The 19,008-nt window shown below is 46.7% G+C and overlaps 1 protein-coding gene across 8 annotated transcripts in view; it reads right to left on the bottom strand.

Moving 5' to 3' along the window:
• Window positions 1-2,038: 2,038 nt before the first annotated feature.
• The window catches only part of LOC139436092 (glycoprotein Xg-like), a 55,745-nt gene continuing 38,775 nt past the window's right edge, over window positions 2,039-19,008 (bottom strand). For 2 of the 8 annotated variants that reach the window (XM_071213469.1, XM_071213471.1), the window contains exons 5-11: window positions 17,953-18,015; window positions 15,030-15,092; window positions 13,291-13,338; window positions 10,994-11,041; window positions 10,456-10,491; window positions 6,763-6,879; window positions 2,039-3,897 (exon numbers count right to left, since the gene is read on the bottom strand). In XM_071213469.1, coding sequence (XP_071069570.1) covers window positions 3,881-3,897; window positions 6,763-6,879; window positions 10,456-10,491; window positions 10,994-11,041; window positions 13,291-13,338; window positions 15,030-15,092; window positions 17,953-18,015 — 392 coding nt within the window. In that variant the 3' untranslated portion in view covers window positions 2,039-3,880. Of the gene's footprint in view, window positions 3,898-6,762; window positions 6,935-10,455; window positions 10,492-10,993; window positions 11,042-13,290; window positions 13,339-15,029; window positions 15,093-17,952; window positions 18,016-19,008 lie in introns of all 8 variants that reach the window. The other 6 variants (XM_071213465.1, XM_071213467.1, XM_071213470.1 and 3 more) reach the window with 5 other exon arrangements.

The following is a 19,008-nucleotide window of genomic DNA, read 5'->3' as shown; positions in this document are numbered from 1 at the left end:
AACTTCTGTAATAAGAAAGGTCCCAGTGGGAAGCAGATTTGGCTCAATGGATAGAGCATCCGCCTACCACATGGGAGGTCCAGGGTTCAAACCCAGGGCCTTCTGACCCATGTGCTGAGCTGGCCCACGTGCAGTGCTGATACACGCAAGGAGTGTCGTGCCATGTAGGGGTGTCCTCTGCATAGGTGAGCCCCACGTGCGAGGAGTGCACCCCATAAGGAGAGCTGCCCAGCTTGGAAAAAAAACACAGCCTGCCCAGGAGTGGCACCACACACATGGAGAGCTGATGCAGCAAGAGGATGCAACAAAATGGGACACAGATTCCCAGCGCCACTGACGAGAATACAAGCAGATGTAGAAAAACACACAGCAAGTGGACACAGAGAGCAGACAACTGGGAGGGGGGGGCAGGGAAGGGGAGATAAACAAACAAACAAATAAGTAAATAAATCTTTTTAAAAAAACATTTATTAAAAAAAGTCTCAGAAAGCAGATGTGCCTCAAGCGATTGAGCTCCCGCCTACCACATGGGAGGTCCCAGGTTCGGTTCCCGGTGCCTCCTGGAGAAGGTGAGCTGGCGCCACAGGCAGGCACAGTGAGCCAACACCGCAAAATGATGCAATAAAGAGGCACAAAGAGAATGAGAGACACAGCAAAGCAGGGAGCTGAGGTGCACCTCTTTCCCACATGGGAGGTCCTGGGTTCGGTTCCCGGTGCCTCCTAAAGAGACAATGAGCAGACACAGAGAACACACAGTGAATGGACACAGAGAGCAGACAGTGAATGGACACAGAGAGCAGACAGTGACCGCAAGCAAGGCAGTGTGGGGGAGAAGAGATAAATAAAATACATCTTTAAAAATAAAAAAGTCTCCAAAATGAACAAGATTCATTGCAGTCAGAAAAAACACCCAATTTGAAACTGAGGTTCCAAAATGTCTGCAGAAACATGAAATCATTAGTAAGCCACATCTAGAAAACACAGTGAGTTTTCACTGAAAATCCACTGAAAGCGTATTTGCCATAGAACGAGCAAGGAAGGCATTCCTAAGGCAGTTGAAAAGTTCATCTGTGCATGAAATTCTTGCAGAAAAATCAGAAAGAACCATTGGCTTTTATCCCCTGGGATCTCTGTTGCATAAGGAAACCTTGATAACTTGGGAAAATTCATGCGTTGCAACAAATATGATTGAGCATCATTTAAATTTACACGTTTCTAAAAATATCCCTCTATCGCTAATGTCCCCAAAAGGACATTGCCAGAATCTTCCAGAGCACTCCCAGAAAGTCCTCTGTATGTGTCCTAGAAGGGATTTGGGTGAAAAACCTACATTCTCTACCCTGGAGTGCTTTTAGCTCGAGTCTGCAGTTTCGAATCATGGTCTCAACTTTTGAGCAGATCCTAAAAATGATGCCTGTGTGTAATTCGATCTCCCAACGTAATGAGACAAAGGTAAGATCATATTTGCCCTACTTCCCTCTCCGCTAAAAGGGAAAAGACTTGCATACAGTGGTGGTGCTTGGAAAAAAGAGTTATTTTTAGGCATCGCTAGGGAAGCGGAAAGGAAAATGCAGCCTGCAAAATTATCCTCCTCCCTCTTCAGCCCTCCAAAGATACAGCTGTGGCTTTTGTCCATTCCAGTATGAAAATGTTCATCCTTTTATTGCAAATTGCATTCAAATCCCCACAAAGTGGAGATGAATCTCACCTTCCATGTGACACACTCCATGTTACAAATCCCTTCTTTAAAAGGTGATTATTCCTCAAAGAAAAGGCTGCAAGTCAAATATTTTTCGCTTGAAGGAAGTTTAACGTGAGCCACGCTTTCCTGTTTTCATTCCTGTGTGTTTTACCCCCACATTCTCTAACGGCTTTTATATTTACTCGTAACGGTAGTGAAGAGACAACGTCTTCCCTTGGAAGGTGAAAACTGTCCCTCTTATTTTCAAAAGTCTGTTGTGTGTGTGGGACTCAGTGGGGAAAGAGGCCATTTCAGAAATGAAACACCACGGGTTTACACACAGAAATCACGCACGACTGAACTTAAAAAGGAATGTATTGACTACACATAGAGATAAGCAGCTTCATGATTTTTTTCAGACCCTTCTTACGCTGTTCCACCAAGTTTTATGTGTGAGATGCAGAAAGGACAGCACAATAAATGACAATTTTCTTTTACATGTTCTTTCAACGATTAAAAATTATTTATGATAGCTACAGAAAAAGGGTAGATTTAACTATAGAAATGTTTAAATTCCATCTAGGTCTGTATAATATATTTATGTATATATATATGTGCACACATGTATACACACTTTATTTTTTAATGAGGTACCAGGGATTGAACCTGGCACCTCATACGTGGGAGGCAGGGGCTCAACCACCGAGTGCCATTCCCTCCCCAATGAGAGTTGGCTCTTTGTTGGTTTGTTTGTTTTTACGAGGCCCCAGAGTCTGAACCTGGGGCCTCGTACATAGATAGCAGGTGCTCAACCACTGAGCTACATCCACTCACCCGTACACACACTTTTTAACAAAAGTTAGACTCACGTTGGAACTTACATATGGAAAATAGCAGACATTGTCATTTCCAGGACACCTGTAAGAATTCAAGGAGTTGTAGGATGTACATAATGAAACAGGAAACGCAGGCTAGCTTCAAATTGCTTAAATGCAACAGAAATCCACAATCTAAGTTCTACGATTCTGAGACATTTAAAAGGACTGAAGTCCCTTTTCGAATCAGAAGAGCTTAATCAAGTACTTTCTGCTTTCACACTCATTCCTTTGGAAACCTGTCTACCAACCCATAATGGCAAGCCCATCTGAGGTTTTTATGGATTCTCTCTGACCTCTAGTTGCAAAGAATGTTCTGATATTTAAGCCAAAGTCTAAAAATTATATAAACATTTACCTTAGCGCATAAAAATATGCTCAAACCTTCTTTTCCCCCAAAATATCCCTAAAATAGAAGCAAATAACAAGCATGCTTTTTATCATGTTTCAGGATTTAAGATTTTCTACTCATGTTCTTTAAAAACGTATACAAGAAGGAAAGATTATTGTTGATTCACATAGCATCAAAGACTAAAAAGAACAGAAAAAAGCCTTAAAATACAAAAATCACTATTTCTGCTCTTTTCCAAAAAATACTGAAACCTTCAGATCTCATGGGAAAACACATCCCCAGTCCTTTTTCCTGGATGGCTTTAGCATCATCGGTTTCGCGTTCAAAAGTTCAAATGCAGCTTTATTTTCTGCAAGTAATAGTAATCTCATATGCAGACAAGCGGAAGAAGAAGGAATCCAACCCTGACGTCACTGTCGGGAAAAATTAAACTGCAGTTTCACCGCCAGTGATTAAAGCTCGATGGTCCTGCTTTCACTATGCCATCTTTGAAACCTCACAAATATTCTTCCTCTCTCAGAAGCTGACAAGTTCCCTCTACCTCCACCCCCAAGCCACAGGGTCGTTTTACTGCCACTGTACTTTCCGACAAAAGGAGCGCGGGACGATTTGCAAGTAAATGTACAGTGAGGTAGTTTCAGAACCCAAAAGAGAATCTTGAGTTCTTCCGTCCAAATCGATGACCAAACCGATTGATGAAGCAATCCTTTGACCCAGTAGGTCAGGCAATCTTTCTACCGATAGATTAAAACAATCTTTCTACAGAGCAAGATGTAACTGCCTGGCTTATCTTCACAAGCATATCCCATCCTGGTGAATTTGGATTTCTATCTTAGGCAGCTCACATGTTTTAGAGAGAAGACACTTTAGGTTGATGGATTATGCCAAAAAAGGGGGGAGGGGAGACATTCCACGGCAGTGATAAAGAGGACTCTTGTCTCGATAGGGTTTTTCCCAAAATCTCCAACAGCCTCATACATTCTGCGGTTCTGTAAGAGAAGATTGAAAGCAAAATGTCACCTCTGGCAATTAAAAGAACAATCTAGGGATTGTTTCCTAAGCATACATATTATTATTTTTTTTTACTGTTTGTAAACCATTTCGTAAGGTTTTTCGACATCTTACATGAATTGAGTTCGAGATATCTTTTGGGGTAAAACTTGTATTTTTGTGGAGCATACTCCTTTTCAAACCAGGTCTCACTGCTTTGAATAACTTCTCAAGTGGGTGCTGAGATTTCTGTTTTACAGGGGGGAAATGCTCAGCAGTTTTATTAGAAGACAGACATTTGTCAAATTCGTAGCCCTGTCCAGAATCCGCTGAGGGAGCAGGCCAGCCGGCTGCTGTCGACCCAAGGCTGTGACTGAGCTTGAAATTGCATGGGAGCTCAAGACTTCCTGGTATTCTACTATAGAATTACTGTGGCTCTAGCAATGGAAGACATTGTAGCATTGATGTGGAGACAGTGGCCACGGGAGTTGCTGAGGGCAAGGAGAGGGAAGAAGAGATGTGATGTGGGGGCATTTTGGGGACTTGGAGTTGTCCTGAGTGATAATCCAGGGACAGATGCTGGACATTATACATCCTGTCATAACCCACTGAAAGGACTGGGGGAGAGTGTGAGCTACAATGTAAATTCTAATCCATGCTTAGTGGCAATGCTCCAAAATGTGTTCCATTGTAACAACTGTATCACATTAGTGAAGGATGTTGTTAATGTGGGAAAACGTGGGAGGTGTGGGGAGCAGGGCATATGGGAATCCCGTTTTTTGTGTGTAACATTTTACACAAATTAGATCACACAATCTAAGTATCTTTTATATATATGTATGTATGTATGTATGTATTTTAAAAAACAAAGAGGGCTTCCACATCAGATAAACTGGAGGGCATTATTCACATTTTAAACCCCCCCCCCCCCTGCTTCTAAGACCCAAGCAAGGCCAGGGTAAGGGTGAGGAGAGTGAGGCATCGCCCAAGGTGAGAAATTCCAGTGGGCACCAGAAAACCCGGAACTCCATGTAAATGATGCTTCAACGCAACGTTTTTTAAAAATCAAAACTAACCCACAAAGGTACGATGTGCAAAATGTCAAAAACTGGGATCCAAATATATACTTGCCTCACTTGCTTCGCCCTAACCTCTGCCCAGGTTCCAATAAAACTTTATTTATGTAAACAGGCAAACAAATGACCCACAGGATGTCTTTTGTCAATTCAACTTTTCTAAAAATATAGCTTTAAGGGTTTTTAAAAAATCTTTAAAAATTTTTTTATTAAACTGTCTTTTTTTAAAGATACATAGATCACAAAAAAAAATGTTGCATAAAAAATAAGAGGTTCCCACATACCCCCCACCCCCTCCCACTCCTCCCACATCAACAACCTCCTTCATCATCGTGGCACATTCATTGCGTTTGGTGAATGCATCTTGGAGCACTGCTGCAGCGCATGGCTTATAGTTTACGTTGTAGTTGACACTCTCCCCCAGTCCACTCAGTGGGTTATGGCAGGAAATATATAATAAGTAAGTATTGGGGAACCCCAAGGTGAGTGCCTCGCTTGCCTCACCCAGTCCCTGAAATCAAGAGTTAACAGGTGCTTACAAATCCCTGCCCAAGATCCAAGCAAAATTAGTGCTCAGTGTCACTTTAACGCCAACAGATGTTGCCAATGTGGTAAGATTGTCACAAACTGCATTTCGCCCCAACCTTTCAGAGGGGAGTTGGGCAGTACCACCGAACTACCAGCAGAGGGAGCCCGTGGACAACCTTTAGGATTTTGCAACCAGACAGCTCAGTCCTGAAGAAATGAAGGGGTGGGCGGTAATACGGGAAACTCTTATGTTTCTAATGTAACATTTTTTTATGATGTATGCATCTTAAAAAAATACAATTTACAGAAATGATGGGGTGAGGGGTGGGGAGTGGATTATATGGGAACCTCATGTTTTTTATGTTTTTTTAAATGTAACTTTCTTTGTGATCTATTAACTTTAACTTAAAAAGTATAAAAAATTAAAATAAAATAAAAGAAATGAAGCTTTTGATAAAAACAATTGTAATCAAACTGCTTCCTCCCAGGACACAAAGGAGATAATCAATGGAAGCTCTGGACAAAGTTGCACCAAAAAAGTCACGGTACTCCTGCCCTTTCGCCCAGCATCTGAGCGTGAGCTCTGAATTCCACGGAAAGGTTTAAAGTTTGGTGCTTCTGGGTGGACTGGGGGAGAGTGTGAACTACAATGTAAACTATAATCCATGCGGTGCAGCAGCGCTCCAAAATGTATTCACCAAATGCAATGAACGTGCCACAATGATGAAAGAGGTTGTTGATGTGGGAGGAGTGGGGTGAGGGGGGTGAGGGTATATGGGGGCCTCTTATATTTTTTGCATGTAACATTTAAAAAAAAATAAAGAGAAAAAAATCGGTGCTTCTTTAGTTTGGGAATAAGGGCCGGAGAAATTTCATGTTCAACCCAAATCTTTTTCCTCGCATTGGAATTTTTTAAAAAAAATCATTTACCGGCAAGAATCAAAACCATTTTGGGCTAGCCGAATGGCACCCTTTTAACTTCCCATCGTAAATCCCTGCTTTAAGATGCTTGCCAGTAGAGCTCAATCTTGCAGGTTGGAAAAACGGTTAAGAAAAACAGCAAGCATGAACCTCATTTTTCAGGAACCTGCGCTTCGTTTCCTGCACGGGCCCATCGACGTTCAAGCCCCAACGTAAAATGACTTTGTTACGCAGGAAATCCATGTCAGAGTCACCCAGAAATAACATCGCAAAAGATTCCAGAAAATAAGTTTCTCGAGCCTTAGGTCCTGAAGAAAGAAAGTCGAGGGTAAAACTTGCCGTTGGAGCTGAAGCAGTTTCTCCTCCTGTTGTTGGTAAAATGCCTGACGGCTGCCCCCACCAATGCCACAACCACAACGGATACAATGGGAGACACAATCTTCGCTATCGTGTTGCCTGCAGGAGCGAAGGAAAGAGCTGAGCGAGCCACGGCTAGCGGGGAATCCAATTTCTGAAAGAACCCCACCTTTATTTTCAATACCTTACCAATAGCCACAGACACACACACACACAAATCCAGTCCAAGAAAGCATCTTCAGCAAGGGACTGTGCTTTCACAATCCAAATACTTTCCATCCATGGAATCTTAAAACAGAACTTTGCATCGATTAGGCACTTGATATATATGTTTTGGTCTTGTCTGATCTGATGGATTTTTGCCTTTTGAGATGGAGGAAAGTCCTCACGGAAAAGAAAGAAAGAACTGGACCTCAGCAGGCTGGGATAACACTCCCCTCAGAGCAGCTCTGTGTCTTTCAGGTGGGGTTGCCACAAAGCTTTGGTTTCCCTGCACACAGAACCAAGGAAGGGGACCTGGAAATGACAAAACTGGCACTTCCAGACAAGCTGAGGCACTGTTTTCCACCTTCACAAACGACACCTGTCACAGGTGATTCCGGGAATGAAGGTTCCATGGTGCATGGAGATTGGTACCCTGGGGCAGATAATCTGGTCTACATCTTACAACCCCGTCTCCCTTTATTTCCTGTGGGTAGCTGCTTGGCAATCTTCCCATCTTGCGTCCACGCCCTTTGCCAGGTACCCTGGACGCATGTCCCGTCAAGAGGCAGAGCGCATTTCTGCGTCGACACAATTGGGCTGGCTGGGTACCTGCTTTTGGCCAAGAGAATCCACCACAAGTGGCCCCTTCCGAGCTCATTCTCATGACTTCTGCCCAGGTGCCACTGGACAAGCCTGAGCTAGCCTGCCAGGGATGTGAGAGACCACGGCAAGCGGAGATGAGCTGTCTCACCTAAACCCCTAGAATATTAAGCTCCTGGCCAGATCCCCAGGCAGACAGACGAGGGAGTTCAGCCAAGCCCAGAAGAATTCCCTGATTGGTTTTAGCCCAAATGACTGATGCACATGATTGTGTTCATTGTAAGTGGTGGGTGTTTTAAACCACTAAGTTTTTGCAGTGTTTTGTTATGCAGCATAGCTAACTGATACATCTCTTTCCTTTCTACCATCCCGAACAAATCAAGCATGCCCTATCAATTCTAACTACAAAACGGCCCTCAACGCTGTTCTTTTCTCTCCATGCCCTCTGCCTGTGCATGTTCTGGAGAGCTGAGCTGCCCTCAAAGTTGGTATCTCCCTGACTTGTAGCTGCCCCTTCTTATATATTCTTCACAAACACGTAAATGTTTGTGAGTGCTTTTCTTTTTTTTTTTAAGATTTATTTTTATTTATTTCTCTCCCCTTCCCCCACCCCACCCCAGTTGTCTGCTCTCTGTGTCCATTCGCTATGGGTTCTTCTGTGTCCACTTGCATTCTTGTCAGGCGGCACCGGGAAACTGCATCTCTTTTTGTCGCATCATCTTGTTGTGTCAGCTCTCCGTGTGTGCGATACCACTCTTGGGTGGGCTGCCCTTTTTTCACGCTGGGAGGCTCTCCTTACGGGGCGCACTCCTTGCGTGTGGGGCTCCCCTATGCGGGGGACACCCCTGCGTGGCAGGGCACTCCTTGAGCGCATCAGCACTGCGCATGGGCCAGCTCCACACGGGTCAAGGAGGCCCGGGGTTTGAACCGCGGATCTCCCATGTGGTAGACGGACGCCCTAACCACTGGGCCAAGTCCGCTTCCCTGTGAATGCTTTTCCATCCAGCTTGTGCACAAGTTCCCTTTCCCCTTTGGAAATCTCACAACCTGACTCCTTCCACCCATCCTTAGGCTGTGACTTAGATAGCGTTGCCTCCAAGAAGCCTCACCTCCCTTCTACCCTGTCCAGAATTCACCCATTCCACAGAGCCATGGGGCCCCCTAGGTTCCCCCAAAACTCTTTTCTCACTTTCATTGCTTGCTTATTAGTCTTGTCCTCCACCCCTTCTGCCCTTCCCCATATCCTCAAGAGAAGCAAATCATGGCTGGAAAGTCCTAAAAATTCTCTAGTATCCAATAAGCAGGAATACAGATTCCTTGCCTGTGGATTGGAGCTGAAGGGTTCGAAAGCACCTCCAATAATTCTCATCTCCCTCATGATTGTTAACTCACAAAAATCCTGTGGGGCTGGCAGTGCAGGTTGATTTTCACCCCCAATTTAAACTATTCGGTGTCGGGGACAACAATTAAGAGACTGAGATCCCTTCTCCTACAACCCACCACACCAAGTCAGCCTTCTGGTTTCCTTTCTTTCGTGAGTGCGTTTTTGAAGCTTCTCGGGGACAGAAAGTCCACAAATCCCTTCCCTCTGTCTTTTTTGGGTTCCAGTGGCAGAACGTCCACAAATTTCTTCCCTCTGTCTTTTACGGGTTCCAGTCGCAGAATGTTGGAAACTGAGGCACACTGGCCTCACAAGGAGAGGCGTGCTGTCTCCATGGCTACGCTTGCACCCCAAGGAAAGCGGTAATTAAGGAAGCTGTTAAAGGCCGAAAGAAAAGAGGAGCACCTACCTTTTGTAGTAAATAGAACACTTAGACTTTGTACCTTGAGATAAGATTTTTTGAGTTCCTCAGAGTTCCTTAGTAATGCTAATAGTTAACTGCAAGTTGCTGCTTCTTGTTACATAGGCTGTAGGCTCTGTGTTGCTCGTTGCTATCAGTTGCTATCACGTAGACTGGGGTAGATAGAGAGCCCCTTGTAGATAATAAAGTTGTCTGAGCAGTCTCTACTCACAGACCCCCTGATCCGAGCGCACGCACTCTCTCTCTCTCTCCAGCGCTCTCTCTCTCTCTCCAGAGCATGCTCTCTCTCTCTCTCCAGAGCATGCTCTCTCTCTCCAGTGTGCTCTCTCTCTCTCCAATGTGCTCTCTCTCTCCAGTGCTTTCTCTCTCTGTCTCTCTCCAGCGCTCTCTCTCTCTCTCCCCAGCGTGCTCTCTCTCTCCAGCGTGTTCTCTCTCTCTCTCTCTCCAGCATGTTCTCTCTCTCACTCTCTCTCCAGCACGCTCTCTCTCTCTCCAGCGCTTTCTCTCTCTCTCTCTCCCCCCCCCAGCACACACTCTCTCTCTCTCTCTCTCTCTCTCTCTCTCTCTCTCTCTCTCTCTCTCTCTCTCTCTCTCCCCCCCTCCCTCCCTCCCTCCCTCCTTTTTCTCCTTCTTTCATTCCCAGGACCCTTTGACCCTTTGGGTCCAACTCTCCAACAGCAGAATGTCCACAAATTCCTTCCCTTTCTCTTTTTTGGGGCCCAAATGGTAGAATATCTATTTATTCCAGCCCTCTGTCTTTTGGGGCGTTCACGTTAGATTTCATTCAAAACCCTGCTCTAAAAGCTAACAGTCCTCTTCTAACCCGAAAAGAAATCCTCACCTCTCTCTTTCTCTCTGACCATCTCAGGAATTAGTCCCATCTCAAAGAAAAACCATTTCTTTCCAGAAACCTTTTAGCCACACCTCAAAACCCCACACGCTCTGTCAAAGTCACCAGGGCCTCTGCCGGCCCTTCCGACAGGGCTTTTTACAAGGCTTTTTACGAGAGCAAGAGCTTGTTAAATTCCAGGCCGCACCCCCCTCCCACCCCCCCGAGTCTAAGTCATACCTTGAGGGTTGCCGTAAGTTGAATGTCCACCTCCACCTGTAGGGAAAAAGGCCACATTCAGTTGTTTCTTTCACTGAGTTTGTCGAGTGCCCTCTACTGCCAGGCATGGTTCAAGATGCTGCCACGACGACAGAAACAGCAGGCACAGCTCCCTGTCCTCGAAAGCTTATGTTCCAGCGTGGCAGACCGACAAGAAACGGGGGAAATGATATGAACACGGCATCTGATGGGAAGCCAAAAAAGGGTGACGGCCTCGCAGCTTTCATTGGAATGGCACACGCAGGCACGCACGCGCCAGCACCTGCGAGCCAGCCGTGCCTCGAAAAATTACCGCCGCGAGACATGCAAAATATCTTTCCGTGGCATCGACGGGAATGAGTGACAAACGAACGACGAGGACACGTTATCAGTCACCCAGGTGATTAGTGGGTTAAATGACAGGACAATGAGGCAAGCTTGAAGCAGGGTCCTGAAGGAATATTAGTTGCCGTGGCAGGAGGATTCTCCTCCCACGTCTTTTAAAAAATAATTCCTTTACCGTAAGTACCTCCATAGCCAGAATTGGGTCTATACCTCCCTCGTCCTCCTGCAGGATTAAAAAAAAAAAGACCTCGTAAAGTAGAAGATAGCACTCAGAAAGTCTGGATGTAGCAAAAGCCAGCGCAACGGGAAAACAAGGCACCTTTGAAAGCTGTGGAGATTTCAACTTATTTCCCGTGCAAGGAAAAGGGTTCATTGAAGACATGTTTTATTCTGAGCGCTAATGTTTGAGCACACGCTCTAAAATATGGTATCGTAAGAACATCTACAAACCCAAGGAAATAGAATCCGCAGCCCAGAAGAGCGAGAGTTTTACCAGACGTTTCAAAAGGAAACCGCAGCAAAGTCTGGTAGGAAAAGAATACAAACAGAATCACAGAATACACATTGTAACCACAGCTGATACAAAATAAAAGAGCTTTCTGTGCTTTCCTCTTACACCCTGATAGCAACTTTTTGTTTGCGTTTTAGGAGGTACCGGGATTGAGCCCAGGACCTCGGAACCGGGAAGCAGGTACTCAACCACTGAGCCACATCTACTCCCCAGTGAGAGTTGTTTTTCTGTTCTGTTTGTTTTTAGGAGATACTGGGGATCAAACCTGGCACCTTGTACATGGGAAGCAGGTGATCAACCGCTGAGCTACATCCGTTCCCCTTGCTAGCAATTTCTAAAGAAAGACGTGGGGTTTTTAAAAATGCTTAGTGCTGTCTCCGTGGACACACAGATGGATAAATACAATATACTCCATCTGTGCAACGGAACAGTATTCAATTGCAGGAAGAAATGAAGTTCTGACACAGGATACAGTGCGAATGGACCCTGAACACATCGTGTTGACTGAAATGCGCCAAAAGACTGCCCATTATATAACTCCATTTATATGAAATCCCCAGAATAGGCAAATCCACAGAGAAACAGAGGAGATGAGTGATTGCCAGGGGTTTAGAATGAGGAATGATCACTGAATGGCACAGAATTTCTATTTAGAGTGACTAAAATGTTTAATAACAGAAGATGGCGGTGGCAGCACAACACCGTAAAAGCAATTCATGCCACGGGATTGCTTAAAAATGATTAATGTGGCTTATTTTACGCTATATGTATGTTTCACAATCAAAAAAAAAAATACTTGGTGCGAATCTGGAAGCTCAATAGTTTACACGGGCGTTATTTAAATATTGACGACTTATTTAAGCAACGGCCTCTTTGACGTCCCTGGTGGCTATCTGAGAAAACCTGGCCATTCAAAACCATCCTTGTAAAAGACTGGTGAAGTTTTTTCTCCACAGTGTCAGTTTGTTCTGTTAAACCTCAGGAGAAAGGACAAGTTTAGGGAAACCTTGGCTGGCCGAGGTCAGCCCTGACCCCTGGAATCTCCACGTGACCGCGGGTCTTTGCCAAACGTGTTTTACCACTGCAGGGGAGAAGCTAATCCTGCAGTGACTCAGGCAGCGTCTTCAGGCAACCTCCCTGTGCCAGACTGAGGGCTAATTCTGAAAGCCAGAGGGCGGAGGTCTGCACAGGGGGTCTTTTCAACAGCCAGATATGGAAATGAACACGGTACCCCCAAACCTGGACCCTGGGCAGGAGGCAGATGCTGTGTGAACTCGGCAGGGGCTCCCCAAGTGGGCACAATTGTGTTTGCAGCTGTTTTGCTTTAGGGTTAAAAAGCATCCAATTTGGTGAGATTCAATCCACCTGGGGAGTCAGCGACAGTACCCCCAAAAATGGCATGGGGTGATCAGGTCCCGGGAAAGCTCAAGAAACACCCAGAGCTGCCGAGAGAACTGCTGTGGGCATCATTTCCTTCTCCCTGAGTCACACGATGCAGAGCAAATCACGCCCTGTACAGCGTCATCGCAGTGGAATTTTAGGAGAACAGCTCGCCCAAACCAGAGACGTTCCCGCGTGGCTCCGATGTGGGGCGTTTGGCCCTCAGCTCCAGGAGGCTTTTTATAAAGATATACTATTAGACACGCTTTTCCCTCAAAGTCTCGGAAGGAAGACTACTCCTGCGGGAGCATCGCGTGATCACTTTGAGATGATCACCCACTGCCCTTCGCCCTACCCCAACCGTTTCCTCAGCCTGATGATTTTTGGGGGTGGCCGCTCCGTTTGCTGCTGTCTATGTGAAGGTATGTGCACAACCAAAAAGCTGGCCATGAAGCGGAGCAGACACCGGGACACCAGCAGAAGCCCCTCCGGTGACGACCTCCCCAGGTAGAAGTCCCCGGTGCCCTCGATGCGCTCTAGCCCCCTGCCCACACCCCCACACCCCCAAGGTGTGGATGTACCTTGCGAGTTTCCATCGGCATCGTAACTGGGGTGGTAGCCGCCACCTCCTGTGGGAGAGAGAGAGCGGAGCTGAGGGACGTTGGGGGACGGGATTTCCAGCAGCCCAATCTGGGATGTCACAAAAGCCATTTTTACCAGTCACCCCAAAGAGAGCCCCAAAGGGTGGCAGAGAGCAGGGGTCACGAGGGGGTGTCCCAGGGTGGCCCCGCCAACAGTTACGTCTTCCTAGTAGGAAAGCTCGCTCCGAAACTGAGCTCTACCAAAAGGCTCTTTGCTTCCCAAAGCATTCACTGGCCCTTGAGAAGTCGACACAGGGATGTCCTCACCCTTCAGAGAAGGTTAACTGGGACCAGAGGGGAAACACGTCCCACCAGGACGGCTACGCAGGCTGTCCCATCCTAAATGTCCTCAGCGTCATTTTTATCCCTCAAGGACTAATTACTTTTTCTCTGATTATTATAATAACCTTTAGGACAAATCTATTTATGTATTGCCTTTAAGTATCACTGGGGATGGGAAGCAAACAGCTTTTTCCAGACCATGAATACTGACTTTTTTTCAAGGTATTCTGGACAAGTTCTTTAGCTCTTCGAAAACCTCAGAACTAAACTAGAAACCTCACGTACTTGATAGGAAGCACTCTGATGTTACATTCTTGAGTCAACATTATAAGCTCCTCTGAATCATAACGTCTGTGGTGTCATTTGTATGTGAAATATTCTTTGTAGGTATTCATGTTCCAGTGACGGAGAAAGCTTTATATTAAAAGTTAAATATATGCGTATGTATATAGCTGGGAGAGACTTGATAGAGAGATAGGAAGATGATAGTTGATATAGATGATAGATGTTGAATTGATGATATAGATGATCGATAGATGATTACTAATCATAGAGAGGTGGTAGATATATAGATATAAATATACATGTAGATGTAGGTTTAGGTCTATGTGTAGATAAATAGATGGATGATAGATGATATAGATGGATAAATAGAGTATAGATGATAGATAAGATGAGAGAGATAGATACATATAGATTGCAGAATAGATGATAGATGATTAATAAATATAGAGGTAGTAGATACATAGATATAGATGGATATGGATGGATAGATGGATGATGGATAGATGATATAGATGGATAAATAGATGATGGAGATAGATGAATAGATGACATATAAATGACATATAAATGGATGGATAGACTAATTGATGGATGATAGATGAGATAGATAAATAGATGGATATAGATGATATAGACAGATGGCAGATGAGAGAGAGATGATAGATGATGGATGTATTGGTAGATGATAGATGATAGGTGATGGATAGCTTGATGGATAGATTATAGATAGATGATAGACAGATGGATAGATAGATAGATGAGAGATGATTGATAGATGATAGATAGATGAATAGATACAGATGATAGATAGATTTACAGGTATATACACATGCATATACATGTGTTTACGTACAAATGACCACAAATTTTCAAACAGACTCTTAAGCTCTGCCTGTTTATCATTCTCCATCAACTTCACAAACCATGTGAAGTCCATGCATAACCCCAAACCCCACCGACACGGCGCCCAAGCCTTCCGTGTCCTTTTCACATCACCACGCCCACCCACTTCTCATCAGCTTTGTGCCTGAGTTCCCACCCCATGAAATGAAACTCCTCAGACAACCCTCTCTCCGCAAATCGACACAACCCCGGGGAAAGTCAGAACGTACCGGCAGGGGGCCTGGGTCTGGGCGGGTAGCCTCCGCCGTGGTGGTCTATGTTGTTCCCGTAACCTGTGGGCGAGAGCACACGGCAGTTCCTGAAAGGTTCTCTTAAAAAGCCACCTGAAACCAAGAGCCCAGGAAGGATGCTTGGGCTCCAGCCCTCTCACGTGCTTCTCAGGGGGGAATCGATTCAAGTCTACGTAGAAGGAAGGAACTCAAGAGTCAGAGAGGAGTTCTGAGTGCTCACAAGGTGTCTACACAGAGGTGTGTTTAAACCGTCAGACTCAGATTTAGACGCGCCCTTAACTGTCACGGGGGGCAGCCTGCCTGGCCCCTGCCTCCGGGACAGGGACGACCCCGCTACATCCCTGAGAAAGCCGCAGCTGCTGTTCTCTCCCTGCCCCGGAGCTTCTAAACAGCTCAAGCAAAGGAATTCTTGCGGGAAGCGGCGCCTTCCCAGAGCTGGCTGGCATCGCCAGGTCTTTCCGCCTCGCCTTCTCTATCATGAATTACAAGGAGAAATCATCCAAGTGGAGCTACAGTCTGAGGAGCGCAGACCCCAAGTCCCCGCTGACGGAAGTAGAATCTGGTGACCCGCTGCCCGTCGGGGCTGCACACCGTTCAGAACTTCCTGCACAACTTGCTGACGTCATGAGTTTTGTCTTTTCCAAAGAGGAGCAACTTTAATGCGAAGCAGCCTGCCGAGTGAGGTGTGGGGTCTAGACATCATACTTTAAAAAGTTATTCTACCAGGTAGTGGACTTGGCCCAATGGATAGAGCGTCCATCTACCACATGGGAGGTCCAAGGTTCAAACCCCGGGCCCCCTTGACCCATGTGGAGCTGGCCCACGCGCAGTGCTGATGCGCGCAAGGAGTACCCTGCCACGCAGGGGTGTCCCCCGCGTAGGGGAGCCCCACGCGCAAGGAGTGCGCCCCGTAAGGAGAGCCTCCCAGCACGAAAGAAAGTGCAGCCTGCCCAGGAATGGTGCCACACACACGGAGAGCTGACACAACAAGATGACGCAACAAAAAGAAACACAGATTCCCGTGCCACTCACAACAGAAGTGGACAAAGACGATGCAGCAAATAGATGCAGAGAACAGACAACTGGGGTGGGGGGAAAGGGGAGAGAAATAAATAAATAAATACATAAATCTTTAAAAAATAAAAGAGAGACACAGATTCCCAATGCCACTGATAAGGATAGAAGCGGACACAGAAGAACACGCAGTGAATGGACGCAGAGAGCAGACAACTGGGGGAAGGGGCGGGGAAGGGGAGAGAAATAAATAAAAACTAAATCTTAAGGAAAAAAAAAAAAGGAGTTTCCTGAAACGAATTTGAGCAGGGAATGCCCTCAGTGAGTAAAAACGGGCAGGAGATCATGTATTACGGGTTGAACTGTGCTCCCCCAAAAAGCCATGATCGAGCTCTATCTCCCAGTTCTGTGAATGGGATCTTATTGGGAAATGGAGTCTAAGAAGATGTGATTGATTAAGATGAGGATCCTACAGGGCTCGTGCCCTCCCACGAGAGGGAATTTGGGTGCCAAGACAGACGGAGAGAAGCGGCCACCACAGGCCAAGGCCCACGCGGTCAGCCTGGCTTTGAGCATGCGGCTCCACAACCAGGACGCGAGCACGTTGGTTCCCTGGCGAACGAGACGCCGCAAACGCAGAGCGTGGGGGGCTAGGAGGGTCCCTGGGGACGCGAGCCCGTGGGACTTGGGCTGTGCACTTGGCAGGGGGACGGCGCCGTCACTGCACCCAGCCGTGAGCCTCCCCGGGCTCACCACGGCTCTCGCCACCCACCTTCGCAGAACCTGCCTGGGTAAAAAGGTACGTGGTGGGCAGAAGACGCGTTCCCCGCCAGGTACAGCTTTCATTCCAATTCGAAAGGGAAAACTCTAAGGAAGAGGGCGCCCCTGCCTCAGGGAGAGGGAAACTGTGATGGGGAAAGGACGTGGAGATGGGGAGGGCAGGGGCTGGGGGTGGGCAGGGGCTGTGGTTTAGAATTGGGAGGTGGGTCCTGGGGATTGAGAGACATGAGCCCAGGTTTGCAGTGGTGGGGAGGGGGCCGTGGTGGGGAGGGCACTCTATTAGAGAGAAGCCCCTCTTCTGCGGCTCTCCCAGGGCAGCGGGTGTCCCACCCTGACCGTGTCCCACGTGGCCGTCACCAGGTTTCGTCACCTGCCCGCAGCCCAGCCCCTGCGGCCTCGGGACTGGACGCGGAGGCCGGCGCCCCGCAGCCCCTTTGGCATCGCCGTCCCCTGCATGGGCTCCCCACGCAGAGCGGTTCCTGAGGCCTCATCTCTTGGGGCGTCTTGAAAGGCACAAGAAGGGACAAGACGGCCAAATCTAACAGGGAAATACTGTTATAGGGCATGGCAAGATGGCCCCACGAGGTCCTTGAGGTAGAAGTCAGAAATTGTCAGACCATGAGGTGCAGCGATGCCCAGAGATGTACTAACCAAATGCAATGGATGTGTCATGATGATGGGGGAGAGTGTTGCTGTGGGGGAAGTGGTGGGGTGGGGGCGGTGTGGTTAAATGGGACCTCATATTTTTTTAATGTAATATTTTTTAAAAATGAATAAAAAAATAAAAAAAAAAGAAATTGTCAGAGATCCAAACGTAAACCCGAGAAATAAACAACAAAGGAGCTTACTAGGTAACAACTGCAATGCTTTCGACATCAGCAGAGGAAAAAATTCACAATAATAGTGACAGTAATAACGGTCATTCACCGTCAGGGTAATCGCCCGGTGCTGGCTTGTAGCAGGAGTTGACTCGTTGAGAAACAGCCCGCGTGTATTTAAAAAATAAATAAATGCCTGGTATTTCACGACGAGGGTAGACTATGAAGCAAGGAACCGTCAGGGGGCTCCCAACGCTTTCAAAAGGAATCCTGATTTTCAATACTCTTACCTCCACTGTTGTCGAAATTTCCAGGCAGCGGACGAGAGGGCGGCTTCGGTCTTGGGTAAATATCTGTTGGAAAACGACACGGCGGGTTTAGGAAAACCGACAGTTTTCAGATACGAGCCCTGTGTAGAGTGAGAATCCTGGACACCAAACACATCCCAGTGCAGGTGCATTCACTGTTCACAGCTTTGGCAGAGACTCGCTGTTGCATTCAAAATCAGTTAGCGGACAATTTTAGGAAAGCTCCAAAGCCTCAAGTTTAAACAAGCCCTTTCATCTTTCCTTCTAAAAGCCGCTCATCTGCTTCTCCAAATGCACCCATCTCTGAAACCTCCGTGGCAGATGCTCTCTTGCTGAAGTGATTAGAAGCGACAGAGTTGTTTCTAAAAAAGTTGGTCAATATTCAGACTCAAAGATCTCACAGCCCGAGAGCGAGCTCTGCTTTCCAACCTGCTTTGACACTTCACCGCATCGGAAATCTCAAGTTTTGTCCCCACGCACTTCCGTGGCTTCCAGCTCGCCACAATCTTCCTGCCCCAGGACCTCGGCACGTGACAATTTCTGCTGGGATCGCCCTCCCACGGCCTGTGGGTCCCTCTATGAAGATTTAACGAAACTGTTTGTCACCTGGCAAAGTGTCATCTCGCCCTCACGTCTAGACTTGAGTGTCCTTTGAACCTACGTCCACAGTTCTAATTAAAGAAAGATCAACAATCATTAAATAACCCGCACAAGCTCCTTTAGCCCCACGAGGCTGGAAAATGAGTGTTTTCTGCGCCACTTCCTATACCGAGAACCTGGAAACTGCTCCTGAGCATTGGATTAGGGAGAAAATGACTTTAATTTGGGGGCAAATGCCAGAAGTACATTCTCCAAGTCCATCAGGGCTTCTTCATGAGGAAACTGGAGTCAGCGCTGAGCACGTTTCTGTACAATAGCTTCTCTGAGATGCATTGTCAAAGGGGCGTCACCAAATGCTAGACCTCAAAAGGCAGAGTTTTACAAGAATCACAAGGGTTTCCCACATCAGCCTCACCAGCTCTTCCGTGGTTCTGAATT

The sequence above is a fragment of the Dasypus novemcinctus genome, chromosome Y (assembly GCF_030445035.2).
Source record: "Dasypus novemcinctus isolate mDasNov1 chromosome Y, mDasNov1.1.hap2, whole genome shotgun sequence".
In the NCBI taxonomy this organism is placed as follows: domain Eukaryota; kingdom Metazoa; phylum Chordata; class Mammalia; order Cingulata; family Dasypodidae; genus Dasypus; species Dasypus novemcinctus.
The sequence above is the reverse complement of the archived record's forward strand: the minus strand, read 5'-3'. Positions and strand labels throughout refer to the sequence as shown.